Consider the following 16685-nt stretch of genomic DNA (forward strand, 5'->3'; position numbering starts at 1 on the left):
AATACGTATCACACAGATCTCCAGATTAAATGTTGAATTTCTATTCTGTGGTGCAGAAATGGACAACCAACAACTATCTTAACCTGAACAGGCTAATTCTATGAAATGCCATGGCACACTGGAGCACCAGGATACTGCCAAGCCACTTCAGATCATGCTTTTCAGTGATTTCAGAACAGCTAAGACTCATAGTGTTGAGTAGTTTATTGATTTCTTCTTCTTCTTTTAAGATTATGATTATTATGATTATGATTACGATTAGGATTCTTGATATATTATTATTATTATTATTATTATGCCAAGCAACATGTTCTTACACAGTAGACAGTCAAAGTGGCGGCTGGATTTTTCGTTAGTGGTTATTGAAATGTTTGATTTGCTGTAAAACAGGCTGATCAGGGGCCAGTTGTATAAAGCTAGTTTAAATATAATCTAAGCCTTAGACTGGTCTTAGATGCTCCAGTTAGATTAATCTAATTTAAACTGTATGTTGCTTAAATATTAAGACTGACTTATTTTGAGGTAGTAAAGTTAGCCCCTCCCCCCTGGCTAAGCTTGGGTTAAGAACTTTGTTGCTATAGCAACGAGTGGCCTAACTGTCACAGTGGTAAGTTTATATAATGTAGATATTTCATACATGATGGCAAATCTCGTATGAAGAGAGAGAGAGTCTTTAGAGATAGAAACACATTAGATATCTACAACAAGCAGGAAGTAGTAGGAACAGGTAAATATAAGTGTTTATAGTTTGACTTAGGGTCACATTTAAGTCCAAGACTAGGTCTAACTTTATGCAACTGATCTTTGGAGCAGCCAAAAGTCAGCAGAAAACTTCAGTGGTGAGTCTGAGCCACGCCCACAGGCCCTGCACGCGGCAGCAGGCTCCGCCCCCATCAGCTGTGGCCAATTTAAAGGTCCGTCGGCCTTTAATGGCGTCTGTCTGCACGGCGCGAGACTCAAACAGCATGACAACCAGCATGGAAACGGCAGCTCACAGCCCGCTGGGAGGCTCCAGGTCAGTATCTGTACAGCAGAGACTCTGACTGACTGTTAGTGGAAACCTGGAGGAATTAAGATTAACTCACTGAAGCCTGAAGGAGTTATGACAAAATATAATTTACCACTAAACCTCCTAACCACTGGGGCTGCTGACTGACTAGGCTATATATTATGTTAAATGTGTTCTTAGTTATTAGATGTACACAAGTTTGGACACACCACTTTTTTCTTTAGTTTTACTATTTTCCACATTTTAGAATAATAGTAAAACATCAAAACTATGAAACAACACAAATGGAATTATGCAGCGACCAAAAAAGGCAAAACAAATCAAAACTATCTTATATTGCCTTTAGATCAAAATGGCTTTAAGAGAATGAAAAACGTCAGTTGTGTCCAAACTGTTGACTGGTAGTGTAGGACACCAAACTATCAGCTTAGAAGCAATATTGGACCTGAATGCTCCATGATAAGGATTTTATTTTTGTTTTTTTTGTTTTTTTTAGATAATTGCTCTCCATTATAATGCTAAAAACAACTGAAGTCTGTCCAGTTCAGAGCAGCCACAGTAAGTCCCCCAGCTGCTCACTGTGTGTTAATTTCAACTCGACTGTTTTATTTATCAGGCTGATGAGCAGCAGACAGACCTGTAAACACACCTGTCTTTATTATACTAGTCTCTATTGTACTAGTCTTTTAAAGGATGGCAGGTAACTGAGGCCAAGTCTCTGGTTGACAAAATAACAATGCTTATGTAGACCAGATCCTCTTATAAACTACCAGTCAACAGTCTGGACCCGCCTGACTGAATGCTCTATGTTTTTCATTCTCTTAAAGCCATTTTGATCTAAAGGCTTCTGCTTAAATGTTTGAATCAGTTTCTTAGACAAATATAAATGGTGAAGTTGATCCTATGTATGAATTTCTTTCCAAAGCCTTTCCCTTTCCATCAAGGCAAAGAATCTAAAATATAAGATAGTTTTGATTTGTTTAACACTTTCTTGGTCGCTGCATAATTCCATTTGTGTTATTTCATAGTTTTGATGTCTTTACTGTTATTCTAAAATGTGCAAAAAAATAAATAAAAATGCATTTGTCCAAACTTTTGACTAGTAGTGTATTTTATAGATAATACAATGAATTGTTTAATAATGAAATTAATTTAGTGTTGTGTATCTGAAAATGTATCTGAACTCATCTGACTGATGTAAAAAGTCTGCAGAATAAACTGGGGAAGATAAAGACGTGACACCTGAAGTCTTCCTCCCTGCTGTCTGTCTGGTCAGATGTTCAGCCTGGCTGCAACCAGAAGGACAACATGAGTTGAGTTGAGGATTTAGTGAACAAGTTGTCTGGAAAACGTCTCCATTCAAACCGCTCACTGACTCTGGCTTGTGAGGAGAATTTGACACAGTAGCCAGGACTAAAACTTAGTAGCCACCTGCCCTTGGTGGTCAGAATATCACTGTCTGCCTGGAAGACTGTACACATCCAGTCAGAGCCGCTGCACTGAAGACCTCGTCCCCTCATGCTCTACTGGTGCTGTCTGGTAGTGCTGAAACGATTAGTCGATTAATCGTTTAGTTGATTGACAGCAAATTAAAAGATTGGTGTTTTTGCTTGATAAATGACAATTAATAATGACCAAATTATAAACATTTGCTGGTTGCAGCTTCACAGATTTGCTGCTTTTCTTGGTTTCATCTAATTAGAAAACCCAGAGTATTTATTTTATGTCTGCTGGTCAGACAGAGGAAGAAATCTGAAGAATCACTTTGGGCTCTGCTGACTTGTGATGGGCATTTGTCTTTATTTTTGACATTTTATAGACTTAAATAATCGATAAATTGAAAAAATCATCATTACTTGCAGCCCTGCTGTCTAATGATGCTGAGATGCCATTTAAAAAACAAATAAAAGTGTATAAAGCGGAGGTGTATTAACGGTGTGTCTGTCCCCAGCTTCTGTTTCAGCCCGCGGTCGTGTGTGTGTGTGAGGGGCTGGTCGGCGGCGGTGTGGCACGGCCTCCCTGAGCGGCCGGCAGCCGGCTCGTCCGGCTGCTACAGCCCCGAGCCGTGGCTGCTGCCCGGCTGCAGCTCCGTCTACGACAGCCTGGTCAGGTACGATGCTCCGCTCTGACACCTGGGAAATCTCTCCTTCACCTTGTTAGTCATCCAAATCATGCAACACACGTATTTAATGATAAATGCCCCAAAATTTCCAAGTTTTTATTTTCTTGTATTTTTTTTGATGCCAATATCTCAATACTTTTCCTTTCTGGAAAACGGTTTATTTTATTTTTTAGTGGTTACATCATGGTGTACCAGTGAATCCACATCATCACAGGTCTCAGAACAACCCTCCCATTATATTCACAACGTTCAAAGTGAAACGGTGTCAACATGGTCCGGTGGTGAAAACCCTGTTATTCAGTGAGACTCTGACACAAACTGACAACTGGAAGATGACTTCTTTCACTTTGTTGGTTAGTTCTCATATCATACGGCACACAGATTCTAACAATAAATGCCCAAAAAATTGTATTGTTTTCTTTTATTTTTATGCCAAGATCTCTCTAAGTTTCCTTCCTGGAAAGCAGTTTATTGGTAGAGGTTTCTTCATGATGTATCTGTGAATCTACATCATCACAGGTCTTTGAACGACCCCCCCCCCCCCCCCGCCTCCACAACATCATATAAAACCTGCAGCTTCCCAACATTCAAAGTGAAACGGAGTGAACATGGTCCGCTGGTGAAAACCCGGGGGACGTGTCTGTCCCCCGACTTCCTGTTTCAAACAGAAGTCCAGGAGCAAAACGGCATCCACATGCTGTTTCCCTGTGATTTTAATAAGTCTTTCAACATGATGGTGTAAATGTTAACTGTGTCTTACAAGCACATAATCCTAATTAAGGGAATAATTTCCGTCTTTGTCATGGGGAAGTCGGCCTGACTGGTTGCACATATTAGTTTAAGAGCACTTAAACTTAAACAGGTTTTGGGGTTTGACGCCGCTGGGCTACGAAATGTGGAACTCATGATGCTGTAATGTGTTTTGGATGAAAGTGTGTTGGACAAGTTCAACAAGCAGTATGAAGAGGGACAAGCAGCGTCTTGCCTTGTAGACTGACAGTTCAAGTTTAAGTTTGTTTATTTCTCCATCTCTTCATCACAGTCTGTCTCAAAGCACTAGATCTAAACTGATCAACCATCAATCATACAACAGAACGATACAGGACAAACATCAGGAAAAGCACAAGACACAAGCAGATTTTAGCGAGACATAACAGTCTACCTGTTCGACATAAGATCTGCATCATGTCCTTCTTTGTGTTGTTTTGTAACTCTTGAGTTCACCTCCGTCTTTGTTGCAGTAACGCCTCTCCGACTCCGTCCACTCCCACTCTGGCTGGGCTGCGTGGAGACAGGGGAGCGTCCACCAACAAGCCTCGCAGGTACGGCACACTGTCACCTGCATGTCACCCGCACAGAGGAGGAGACTCGAGTCACAGTTTTAATTGCTAGAGACTTGACTTGATGCATGAAGAGAAGACTTGACTTGACTTGGGTTCTGGTGACTTGGGACTTGACTCTGACTTGTACTCTGATGACTCGAAAAGGTTTCTAAAGTCTTGACTTGAGATCTTGTGTTTGTGTAAATTGAAATTGAAAGTGATGAGATTTGTTCCAGCAGACGACTGAATTTAAATTCTGTTTTCTGAATTTGTATGGAATGATTGAATTTATTGAAGTTGAAACTGATTATAGAAATCAAACTCATGATGCTCTTACCAAGTTTTTATCCTATTAAAACCATATTGCATTGAAAAGTCCTAGATATTTAGTTTTCTTTAAGATATTAAATTGATACTGGACTCTTGATTTGTTCTGACTTGACTTGCTGTTCTACATTTAGACTTGAGACTTGACATTAATGACTTGGACTTGACTTGGTAATCTACATTTAGAGTTGGGACGAGACTTGTGGCTCAATACTTGAGACTGACTTGGGACGTGAACAAAGTTGACTTGGTCACACCTCTGCACCAGCATGTCACCTGGGAAGGTTTTCATGTCCCACTTGTATGAGATTTCTGAAGGAAAATAACTAACCAATCGTCAATATTTTCCACAAGTCTACAGTCTGATGGTTGCAGTTACATCCTGTCATTACATTGTGTGTTAATCTGGACTTTGAGAAGTTACAATGATGGAAAAATGGATAAATGGATATTGCAAGTTGTTTTACCTAGCAGGCCTTTGATTTTACTGGTGTTTACCAGCTAATGCAAACTGTGTGGGCAAGCATGAGGCAGGATGTGTGTTCCTGCTGTTGAAGGTTGTGTGTGTGTGTGTGTGTGTGTGTGTGTGAGATCAGGTCGTCCATCCTGGAGCGTTGTATCCTCAAAGTGTCCACCAGCAGTGTGGCTGTGGGGACGGACGATCTGGACGGCTTCAGAAGGTGATGACCATCTGTCAATTGAATGTTTGAATTGTGAATATAAAAAAAAAAAAAAAAAAACAACTGCCCACTGATGAGTGTCTATTTATCATAAGGACCAACAGCTCGTGTGTTCAGATGCTCTTCTGCACACCACTGTTGTAAAGACTGTTATCCTGTCAGCTTGAACCACTCTCCTCTGACCTCTCTAACAAGCTGTTTCTCTGTAAACTCTACAGACTGTAGTGTGAAAATCCCAGGAGGGCAGCTGATTCTGACATGCCAACAAATAAATAAACATGTCGGCCATTGTGTTGTTTGAAACCCTATTGATGGTGAAATCGTACTCAGCAGCACACAGTTTGAGTGTTCAGGCCTCACCAGATGTCTTGGACAGTCAGTGTTGGTGGCTTTATCTCTGACCTCTCCCTCTCCGCCTGACAGACCTCAGCTGGGTCGATGTTACCCTCGCCTCCTGGACCCGGCCAACACCGAGACCAACGCCGCGGTCCTGAAGAGACGGCAGAAACAGATCCAGTACGGCAAGAACACCAGCGGCTACCAGAACTACCTGCAGCAAGTCCCCAGGTGAGCTGACCACCGGCCCGCAGGCTGAGCTGCGGATTAGTCAGAATGTGTGGGAGGGGTCACAGCTCAGGAAGTAAAATAGAAAAGGGCTCTTCGACAGGTCACAGCATAAGAAGTAATCAAGTACTTCTACTCAAGAAATACTTGCAGGATTTCTGGGTATTGAAGTCCTTAAAACGCAGATACCTCTTGCTGTCATTTGGGGGGCGACCAACGTGCAAAATTGCCTTGTGCACCTTTTTTAAAGGTCCCATCTGGTGTAAACAGGACTCCCCTTGCCTCTGTGATGATAAAGGAGTTGGATGGTCCATCTAAACATGGTGAAAGTATCAAAACGCACGGTCGCCAACTAAATCCACACAATCCATATTAGAAAAGCGAGCCTCTAAACGAGCCGTTTGGACTTCCGTAACTTTGTGGCGTCACAAAGGTTCGCTCATTATCATTTCTGTAAGAAATAATAGACTAACAAAGTGTTTTTTTCAAAGCGGTTGTCATTGTTTATTACCGGAGAGTTTTCCCTACAGGTAGCCGCCGGGCTACAGGTAGCCCGGCTGTCTCACGTTTCACTCTTGAAACGGTTAGCCAATTGGAACAGAGGGTCGTTAATATTAATGAGCCTTAAAGACACGGCGACAGAAACAGCCTGTTCTTGGTAAGGCTCAGAGAGATGCTGGAAAATGAACGTGGAGAAATGGATTGAGAGTGTTTTTGGTTCATGACACCACACACACAGCTTTGAATGGACCTCAAGACAGAAAATAAAACACTGGAAAGTGGAGAATAATTATCAAGTATAATAAATAAATGTTCAGGAATTAGTCTTGTGACATCGGCTCAAAAAAGTATTGACAGCTAATATAGAAACGCAGTACATACTGATGCACATGGTGCAGGACAGCAGGACCTCACATTCAATAAACAGTATATGCAGTCACACTTGTACAGTATATTGGTTTTGGTGTGCAGCTGATGGCAAACCTCCTCTTCTTCCTCCTCCTCCTCCTCCTCAGGCACCTCAGAGATCCCAAGCTCCACCCCTCCACTCCCAACAAGTACAAGAAGTACAGCCGGCGCTCCTGGGACATGCAGGTCCGGCTGTGGAGGCGAGCGCTGCACCTCTGGGACCCGCCGGCCGATTCCCCGCCAGAGGGAGCGGACACACAGGACCCAGTGGACCAACTGTAGGTGGCAGGAGGTGTTCGGGTTTGGAGCGTTGCACTGTTTACTATCAGATGTTTTCAATGTTGTTGATCTAGGAATTGATTATTCTGTTAAAATAGTAATCTGTGAGTTTCTGGCTCCCAGTCAGGGAGAGAAAGGCAGTTTGATTTGATTGAAGAGGCAGAATTGTCCAAAAATCTGTAGTTTTATCGGTTGGAATTTTTATTTACGCCTCCTGGTGCAGCATGATGTCACCATTAAAGACACTCTATTTTCCAGGAAGTGAAGTTCATTTATGGGGACTTCTATTTGGTTTCCATCTTTGTCCCTCAGCCTCACTGTGGTGTTTCTGCTCTGCTCTTCCCACAGATCACCTGTCAATCAAACAGTGTGGGCGGAGCTTGAGTTTTCTATTGCTGCAGTTTGAGTTTCTCTTTTCTCTGTCTGTTCAGCCATGGTGGCTATCACTGTTCATGCTAACTACCCAGTTCTTCTTCTTCTGTTGATTCAAAACAAACCAGAAACGTAAAATGCATCACTTCCTGTGCGGCAGAGGATTTTTCCCAGGAAAGAGCGACCAGACACCGGCTGTATAGAACAGACAGAGGAAAAGATTTCATCAACTGGATATAGGTTGAATCACTTGGCGATAGAGTAACAAAACAGACATTTTTATATGAAAATGTCAAATTATTGTAAATTTAAAATGCTCTTAGATGAGGTTAACAGCTCAAGTGCTAAGTAAACCACAGTTGACTTGTCAGTGGAGTTGATCTTGGCCTTGGAGCAGAATGTTGCTTGTCCTCCCTGATTTTAAAAATTGTCAAATAAACCCAGTCAAGAGAAATCAATATCTATCCATCCTTGTTTGGCAGGCAGAGTCAGCTGGCCAAGATGACCTCAGAGCTGTGTGAGGACGGAGGGGAGAAGGAGAAGCAGAGAGAGAAGGAGACTCCAGCAGCCTCTAAGGCCTCCTCTGTGTGTCTGGACCCGGCTGCAGCCTGGGACCTGCCCCCCCTCTCCCCGGTACCAAACACCCCTCCCTCCCTGCAGGGAATCTGTCTCGACAGACCAGTTACAGGGGACCCAGACACTAGGGGTTTAATGTACTTTTTAACAGTGTAGGATTAGACATTGATAAGCGTTGTACTAAACCATAACAAAACAAGGCAGTCGGACTGAAACATCCCATGTGCCCACCAACCACACAGCCCTCGACTTCATTTGATTACATTTTTACGTCTTGGCTTTAATGTGTCTGTCTTGGTGAACGGACATATGAACCACACTGACAAGACAATACATGTCCACCTGTGACAGTTCAATAGAACATCCTCATGACACATTGGACCAGCGCACTAGAGCTATAGATTAACTTGTGACTGTCTGTATTGGTGATATTTAGTCCTAAAGTAAAGCGTATATCTTGCTCTGCCCTCTTGCACAGTTGTTGTTGTTGTTGTTGTTGGTGACTAAAGACACTGTGGTTTCTCCCAGGAGGCCGAGCGGAGCCTGCGTCCTCCTCGCTCCCCCCCCGGCCTGAGCTACTCCTTCAGGAGTCAGCTGACCACCAATGAGAACATGATTGGTTGGCTTCGCTTCCTGCTTGAGGCCGACCATGGCCGAGGTGAGTTCAGTGAAGGAGGAACACGGCTTTCGTGTTTGACATGAAGGAAGCTCAGCATGTCTTAATTGGCTGGTGGTGTAGCTACTTTCCACCTAAATCCAGATGAACCCTCTCTGTCTCCCTGCTAGCATCAACCCTGCCTGAGTTTGTGTCCGAGTCTGTCTGACCCCTCCTTGTTTTCTGCTCCTAGATCACCCCCCCGACGACCAGCAGGTCCCTGTGGTTTCTGACCAGCTGCTATGGAATCCATACTGATCATTATGGGATGTTCAAGGTCTAGAATTTACAAGGTTAAGTCATGATTGGTCACAGTCGACATCTAACTCTTTGGCTGACATGGACCGACCCCCCCCCACCTCTGATTTCTGGACCCAGCATCTCCAAACTTCAGCTTTGTCACCAAGGAGACTCGACGTGTTGTCACCGTTGTCTCGACTTTCTAACTTGTAGACCTTGAATGTGTGGCGGAAGAACCTTGAGGCTGCGTTGTTCGCCGAGTGTCTCCTGCCACTAAGGCTTGTAGTATTCAGTGTGCTTGTCTTTTTAAGATCGCTGAAGATTTATCATGACAGCAGGGATGTGACTGGTCCTTGATCCGCATTTACTACGCCAAGAGCGTGGACGACTTCAGACGTGTTCGAGACGATCTGGGAACTGGGAAGGTTGCGAGAATGGCCTCACTGGGAAGAGTCAGAGCAGCGTGGAGTCGGTGAAGCCAAACGCTCGCTCCGCTCCTCAACCTGCTTCAGGCTGTTGGGACGTCTGTGTCTTGGTCTAGAGTTTTCCCAGTTGCTCCTGAATGCGTCTGTGGGCAGAAGAGGGGGGGGGGGCTTGGAGCTCATGGAGGGAACCGCGCCGAAACATGGACAGCTGCACTTTGACATGAGCTTTATACTAGTTTGCACTAAACCACAGGCGGTGCTGCATCAGCGTTTGAGCACTATCTGTTTCACATGAGATCATGTTTGGTTTTGTATGGATGGGACTTCTGCACTGCTTGGAATAGCTACTAATTTTGTTGTCCTTAATGTCACTTATTTTTAATATTTCCCTTTTTTTTTTTTTTTGCTGAACATCAGGTGTCACTTGGATCTTTCTGGTTGCCTCGACTGTCATCTCTTGAGGCTGTGTTGTCTTCTGTCCACCTTCACGTTCATACTTGATTTTATTTCCTCTCTGTCTGGATCAGGCTCCACGCTCCCTCCTCTTTGTACCTCCCAGTGTTTTTTCTAAAAAACAGAATGTTGATGGGGGGGGGGGGGGGGGGGGAGGGGAAAAAGGCTGTCGCTTTGTGTTGTGAGTTTTCTTTTACTTTGTGTTTCTCAATTTTGTCATTTTGTGCAACTTGGAATATTGAGAGCAAAATTGAAAGATGTGAGAGCAAAATTAATAAAGATGTAAATAAAGTGTTCCAAATTCAAGATGGCTGTGTTATTTCTCTTATTTCCAGAAGCAAGGCAGCAGTTATTTTTGACATGGGGGGTTTCAGTCAGTTGTGGGGGATGTTTCTGTCAGTTGACTGTAAATGGATCTAAACCTGTGAAGATGCTTCTTGCTCAGGCTGGAACTCACTTGACCATGTTTTCCATTTCACACGCAGCATCTGATATTGGCCAAACATGATGCATTGACACATCTTGACTAGCTTACATTCCCTCCTAGCTGAACAGAGAATCTTATGTATGATTGGCAAATTATTAGGACTCAACTGACGACTCTCTTATGTTAAAATTACCAAACACCCTTTATGTTTGGGGTCAAATTGACCCTAGAAATTTAAACCTACAAAAAATGATTGTAATTGAAAGTGTTACCCAAGTTTACACTTCAGAACATCAGCAAGTAACACATAGCAGTTAGTCAATAATGAAAAAAACACCAATAAAAAGCAAATTGGTCACCAAAATAGTCTTTCAAAGAGCTCAGGAGCTTACGGGCAGGACATCTCCAGGTGAGATAAAGCTCAAAGAGAAATGGTGTGCGTGCGTCTTATGTTGGGGTCCTAAAGCATGGGAACATTTTTTTTAAAGATCAACAAATTGCATGGGAAAGTTCCCTCAGTATGAGTCAAAACAAAGAGAAAATATATGTAAAACTTTTATATTTTCTCTGGTTTTATAAGGCTTTTGTGTTTGGGGTCAAAATGACCAAAATGTGTACAGGACCTTGAAAACATCAACATGTTCAATTTTATGTTTACCAGTTTTCCCCATGAAATTAGGAAAAGTCATGAAATATCAAGCTGGAAAAATAATGTTTTTTAGAGACCAAGTTGACCCCAAATAATAGGAGGGTTAACTTCTCCTCACTCGTTTTATTTTATTTTACAGCACTTTGTACATTCACAGCAAGGTGTTGTCTCTACTTTAAACCATGTAGCAGATATTTTATACAACCACAGGCTCTTTCCAGACATGACTTTAGAGCAGAGCACTGCAAACACGTGACTTGTTTTCTGAAAAAGGGAAAACATCCACAGGAATTCTCAAAGGCCATTTATTTCTAATTTAGCAGCCTGTATTTTGCATTTACATATTTAAAATCTGTCTTTGTTATAGTTTATACTGGACCAGACCAACCTTGAAAGTCAAATATTGCTGTTCTTCAGAAAAAAAATCAAATAAGGTCCTTTTTAGTGTTGCATTTATTCATAATTGAACTACTGATTGAAATCTGACATTTCAAACAATGATGGAAGAAAATGGCCTACAGTACATAAATGTAATTGCTGTGTTGTTTAGCACCAGTGTTGGCTCCAACACCAAGTGCATATGAGGACTGCATTTATTTATTTATTTTATTTGTAGCATTACAGCTTGGTGTTATCAGCTCACTCCTTGACCACAGAGATCCTCCCCCCGTCCACCAGGTGTCCCGCTGCAGCCGGACACATGCAGCTGATTCACAGCAGCAGCATCTGGATCTGTGCATCTGTCTCATCATGAGCTGTAACCGATGTGTACAAACAGTGTAATGTGGTATCTGTTAATGAAATCACGGCACAAAGTGATGGAGAACGCAAACCGCAGACCTGCTGTAAACAAGCAACCGCTGATCATGCATAAAACTACAAGTCCCATGATCCTTGCGGGCATGCGTCGCTAGGCTAATTCTGAGACCTCCTGAATTATATTTATTTATAGGACAGTATTGTTATCAGCTGCGGGTCAAGAGAATATAATGAATGGTATTTTATTTTTAATTTAAAAATATGTTGAGCCCGCTGTGCCGCGGTGTCGCCTCCTCCTCCCCGCGGCCCGCCGCCCCTCCTCCTGCCTGGCACCGTAAATGTTATTTATGAATTCCTATCGCTCACGGGCGTGTGGCCGCCGATGCTTTATTTTTAAATAGACGACATTGAAAATTGATTGTACGCGATGATTGTTTTGTCTCGCGCACCGTGGCGCACGCTCTGTCCGGTTACATTTAGGATTTAATTCATTCTCGACGTGTATTCGTTTGATAACCTCGGATATTGTGACAGGCAGGCGGCACGGTGTTATGCTTTTTTTAATACTAGGTCAATACATCTGAGACGCACACTCTGTCCTGACGCTGTCTGCCGCCGCTCCGCAAATTGGTTTATCCATTCTCGCTGGTTAACCCCATTAGCTGGAGGTTTCGGCCGTCAAGGTAAGGATGACATTCTGTTGAGAATTAACAAAATGAATGCTTATTATTCCCTGTCTGTAGTGGAAAATATCCAGCCCTCTGGATGCCTTCATCGCAGCATCCCACTCTGCATGGCCCGCCGTGTTTTTCTAACATGCTGCTCCGCGTCCAAACAGGCCGGTCGGGCTACCAGCGGTATTATCAGCGTTATTACCACGGGCTCTGTAGATGAAGCCCGGACAGCCGTTCTGCTCGTGAATAATCTTCTACAGCGGGTTGTAAACGGGGAATGGCCGAGAAACGACAACAGCCATGCGATTATCGTGCTGTTTTTGAATCACCGCAGGGTGAGTAGTACTGTTGATGTAGCAGGTCAGTTAGCTAGCGTTAGCCGCTGCTGCTAGCCGCTGCTGCAGCCACTAGCTGCAAACCTCCTCTGTAGCGTCTCTCCGGCTGTCAAGGTGTCAGCACATTTTGCCAGCTATTTTATTGGAGCATGTACGAGCAAGTGAAATGGATGAATTTATCGGACCGACCTTGAAAGTAATAACGAGGTGATGGGTATTATTTATAGAAAGCCAACTGTTAATGTGATGTTAGTGATGGGGCTGAGCTACAAGTCAGCGCTAGCTAGCTAATGTAACTGATTTCTTTAACGTTGTGATTTGGGCTATTATATTTCTTCACGAAGCTCTTGTTATATTTTCATCACAATATTTCCGCATTTGTGTTTGACTTAGCAGGGAAACCGCTATTTAGCAGTGTTAGCATTCCTCATTGAAAACAATGGATATCGTTAGCCACAAGCTAGCACCAATTGACGTGAAGCGGCCTCAGTCCGGCATCACAGTGCGGTGGCACCTTGCTAGGTAACAGGCTGCCTACCAGCAGCTGCACAATGGCCACCACTGCCTGGGAAAACACATAGCGGTATTATTAACCACAGCACTCATTAGATGGGACGATTTGAAAATACTGCTTTTCATTTTGTCATTAAAAAAATCAAAATAAAGATGTTTTAGCTACAGCTGCACTAAAATGAAAACAGACAGATATTAATCCACAACACTAAATTACCCCAACTACCAAAATTATACGAGACACACAACAGTATTCACTATATAGTATGTTTTCTATCTGATGGAAGAGATCTTTCAATGAATGAGGCTCCTAACAATCCTGTCAGACATATAAATTATCTGTACACAATATTATTTATTATGTATCACTGTATATTCAGTGAGTGGTTTGTTCAAATTCGACAGGGGTGGTGGAGGTGGTTTGGATTTGTTCAATTTTTTCCATCATATTTTATGTTAAAATGTGTACACAATAAGCAGTGACATCTGCTTTCATCCATAACCTCAATTGCATTGCATTTATGTTGCCGTTTAGTGGCCGGTTTTATCCACAGCACTGTGAGTGCATACATGTTGCTGTGGTTGGCCCAGTGGGAATGGAACCGCTAACCCTGACATCATTAGTGCCATACCCAAAACTACAAAGCTTAGCTCAACTGCGTTTGTCATAATAAATCATTGTTGGTTCTGAAAGGTTTTAGATACTGTTTCCAACAGGAATGGAGGATGACCTGGAAGTTAGAGACACCGTTCCTTAAAGGGATACCAAACCTAAAAATGTAAATTTTGTCATTATTTACTCACCCTCTTTTCAGTTGAAACACCGGTTAAGTGTGTATGTCCACTCAACACACAGCAGGTTAGTAGCCTTCTCATAAACAACAGAAGAGAACTGGTTCTTCAGAGGTCCAAAAGAGGCAAAAATGACCCTAAAATTCCTCCACACAGCTTGTGCAGCATAATCCAACTGTTTTGTAGCGAAACGATGGCACTTTGAGTCCCAAAGATATTTACATAAAAACATTGTTTTTGAAAGTGCACAAACATGTGACCCATGCGTCACGTGTTCACACTCAACACGCGCCCCTTCCCAGTTTCCATGTTTACACTCCTACTCAGAGGTCTATGTAAAAAAAAAAAAATATTTTTTTGGGTGAACTATTCCTTTAACAGCTAACCTGTTCATCCCTGTCCAGCTGTCCATTAAGACACCGAAGCCTGTCTCGTCCTGTGTACAGTGCTCTGACCTCTGTGGTCACATATACACATTTATGTTGCCTGTATGCAAAGAAACAAATTTGTACTGCATGGTGTAATAAAATAATAATAACAAACAGAACTATTAAAGCTTTAGGAGCAGACCGAAGAGTATTGGTGTCCATCCAGGAGCCATGTAGAAGGAAAACACTGTTGCACTCTGAAGCCTCACAGAAGAAATCCTAACTGTTATAAATGTTTTTTTGCAAACAAACCAACTGCTGCAGCAGACAGCCTGAATATAGACTGACTGAAGTTAGATCAATGCTTTTTTTACCATGCGCTCTGTGATGGATGAAAACATCACTGTTTTCTCTGCCCCTCGGTCCGCTGTCTGCCTGTGTGAATAGAGTCAAACCGGATCGGGACGGGGAGCTGAAGCCAGTCTTTTTTTTTCTACTGACTCATCTACATTGTATGGATTTCACATGAAAAGATAAACATGGAGCAAAAGACCGGACCGCCAGCTTTTGATCGTGGCTCTTTATTGTTTTCCGTGTTAAAACGGTAACATTGGTAAAAAGGATAACAGATAATTTGGCCAAAGTGTCTTGAGTGACAGGCTAGGCTCATAGCAGTAAGAAGCTAGGTCAGTCTTGTCAACCCTACAGTCTCTGACCTTTGACCTTACTGCCGCTCCTGCTGCTGATGATAACTGTGTGTCCCCCTATAACCTTTTTTCACTAGCAGTCGTTGAGGTTATTTTCTTAAACGTCTGTTGAACTCTGGTAGAGTCTTGGGTTGTGTCTCTTCCTCCATGATAAAACCCCCAAATCAGTGATTCTGTGATCTGTTGCTCCAGTAGAGCAGACTGGAGAATTGTGTTTTTTTTTCTCTCTCCATTCACTGCCATTATATGGAGGAACAGTCTGAAAATCACTTCTAGCACATAAAGGAACGCCGACAAAGCAGATTTTGACAATATATAAAAAACTAGTCATGCTGCTGAATTGTTTTGAAGTGAATCTCTTTCTTTATGTTTATTAAACCTTTCAGTTTGAACAAGTGGAACACCGAAATCCGGTTGGAGGAAACTTATGCCGATGGAACGAAGAAAATAATATGTTTACCAATAATTGTAAATAGGTGGGAGGCAGGAATTTGACGAAGCAGATATAAATATATGTAAAAAAAAAATAAGTCTCTCACTTTTTTCCGTCTATTTACAAGCTATACAACCCAAGGTACTACCAAAGTTCAACATCACTACAACGTTCTGAATCTGTACATATTGTGGTCCTAACTTTAGCCCTAAGCTTGGTTCTGGTGCTACTGGCAGTCCCACAATTGTGTCTCAGAGGTAAATCAAGATGTATTTTGCAGTATTTTTCATGGTATTTTCTGGATGTGGCCCACCTTGAGGGAGCGGTGTGATTGGACGAGGCCTGGACTCTGCAGAGTGATGGCCTGTGGGTCAGTTAAGGACACAGCAGTCTCTTTTTTCTGGAGCGTTCCCATGTGACAAGACAAGACCATTATGAGACCATCTTCAGGCCGACCACTTTGAGTGCTGTCAGCGTTACGCTGATGACGAATTTACTAAATAATCGTCGCCCCCCCTGCGTAGAAATCAGTAGTGTACCACGAGGTAATATTCAAGTTCAGCAATCATTTGATCTAACTTCATCCTGATGAAATCGATTAGAGATTGCTGCATTTCATATAATCCCCTCTTTTTAAGTGACAGTGACCCTGAAAGTGTGTGTGTGTGTGTGTGTGTGTGTGTGTGTGTGTGTGTGTGTGTGTGTGTGTGTGTGTGTGTGTGTGTGTGTGTACGTACCAGTATAGGAAACAACCTTTTTTGTCCACTGGCCACAATGACACACAATGGTATATTCCAGAATTCACCAGCTACTTTCATTATTTTACTAGCCAACAAGACTCATAGAATCGGGAAAGGTTGGTAGGATTGGCCACAATTAGGGTTCCTGTGTAGGTTTGGAAAGTCGCAAAATGTATGGCTAAATAATTTTTCCAGGCCTTGAAAAGTTTGGAAATTGCACAAAATAGTGAGGAAAAGTATTAAACCAAAAATAGGTCCGGTTCAAATATATAGGCTATACATCTACACATTTTCTATGGTTTCAGACCCCTTGTCATCTCTCTTGTGTTTGTTGTTGTAAAGACTGTAGTGTTAC

General features: G+C 42.6%; 1 protein-coding gene across 1 annotated transcript; it reads left to right on the plus strand.

The window, feature by feature from the left end:
* Nucleotides 1-965: 965 nt before the first annotated feature.
* slbp2 (stem-loop binding protein 2) lies at nucleotides 966-9073 on the plus strand. Its single transcript, XM_071904125.2, has 9 exons — nucleotides 966-1015; nucleotides 2961-3119; nucleotides 4373-4453; nucleotides 5377-5460; nucleotides 5884-6027; nucleotides 7041-7211; nucleotides 8067-8217; nucleotides 8689-8818; nucleotides 9009-9073. Exons 1-9 carry the CDS (start codon nucleotides 966-968, stop codon nucleotides 9071-9073), a joined length of 1035 nt encoding a protein of 344 aa, XP_071760226.2.
* The last annotated feature ends 7612 nt before the right edge of the window (nucleotides 9074-16685 follow it).

Source organism: Centroberyx gerrardi, chromosome 11 (assembly GCF_048128805.1).
Source record: "Centroberyx gerrardi isolate f3 chromosome 11, fCenGer3.hap1.cur.20231027, whole genome shotgun sequence".
In the NCBI taxonomy this organism is placed as follows: Eukaryota; Metazoa; Chordata; class Actinopteri; order Beryciformes; family Berycidae; genus Centroberyx; species Centroberyx gerrardi.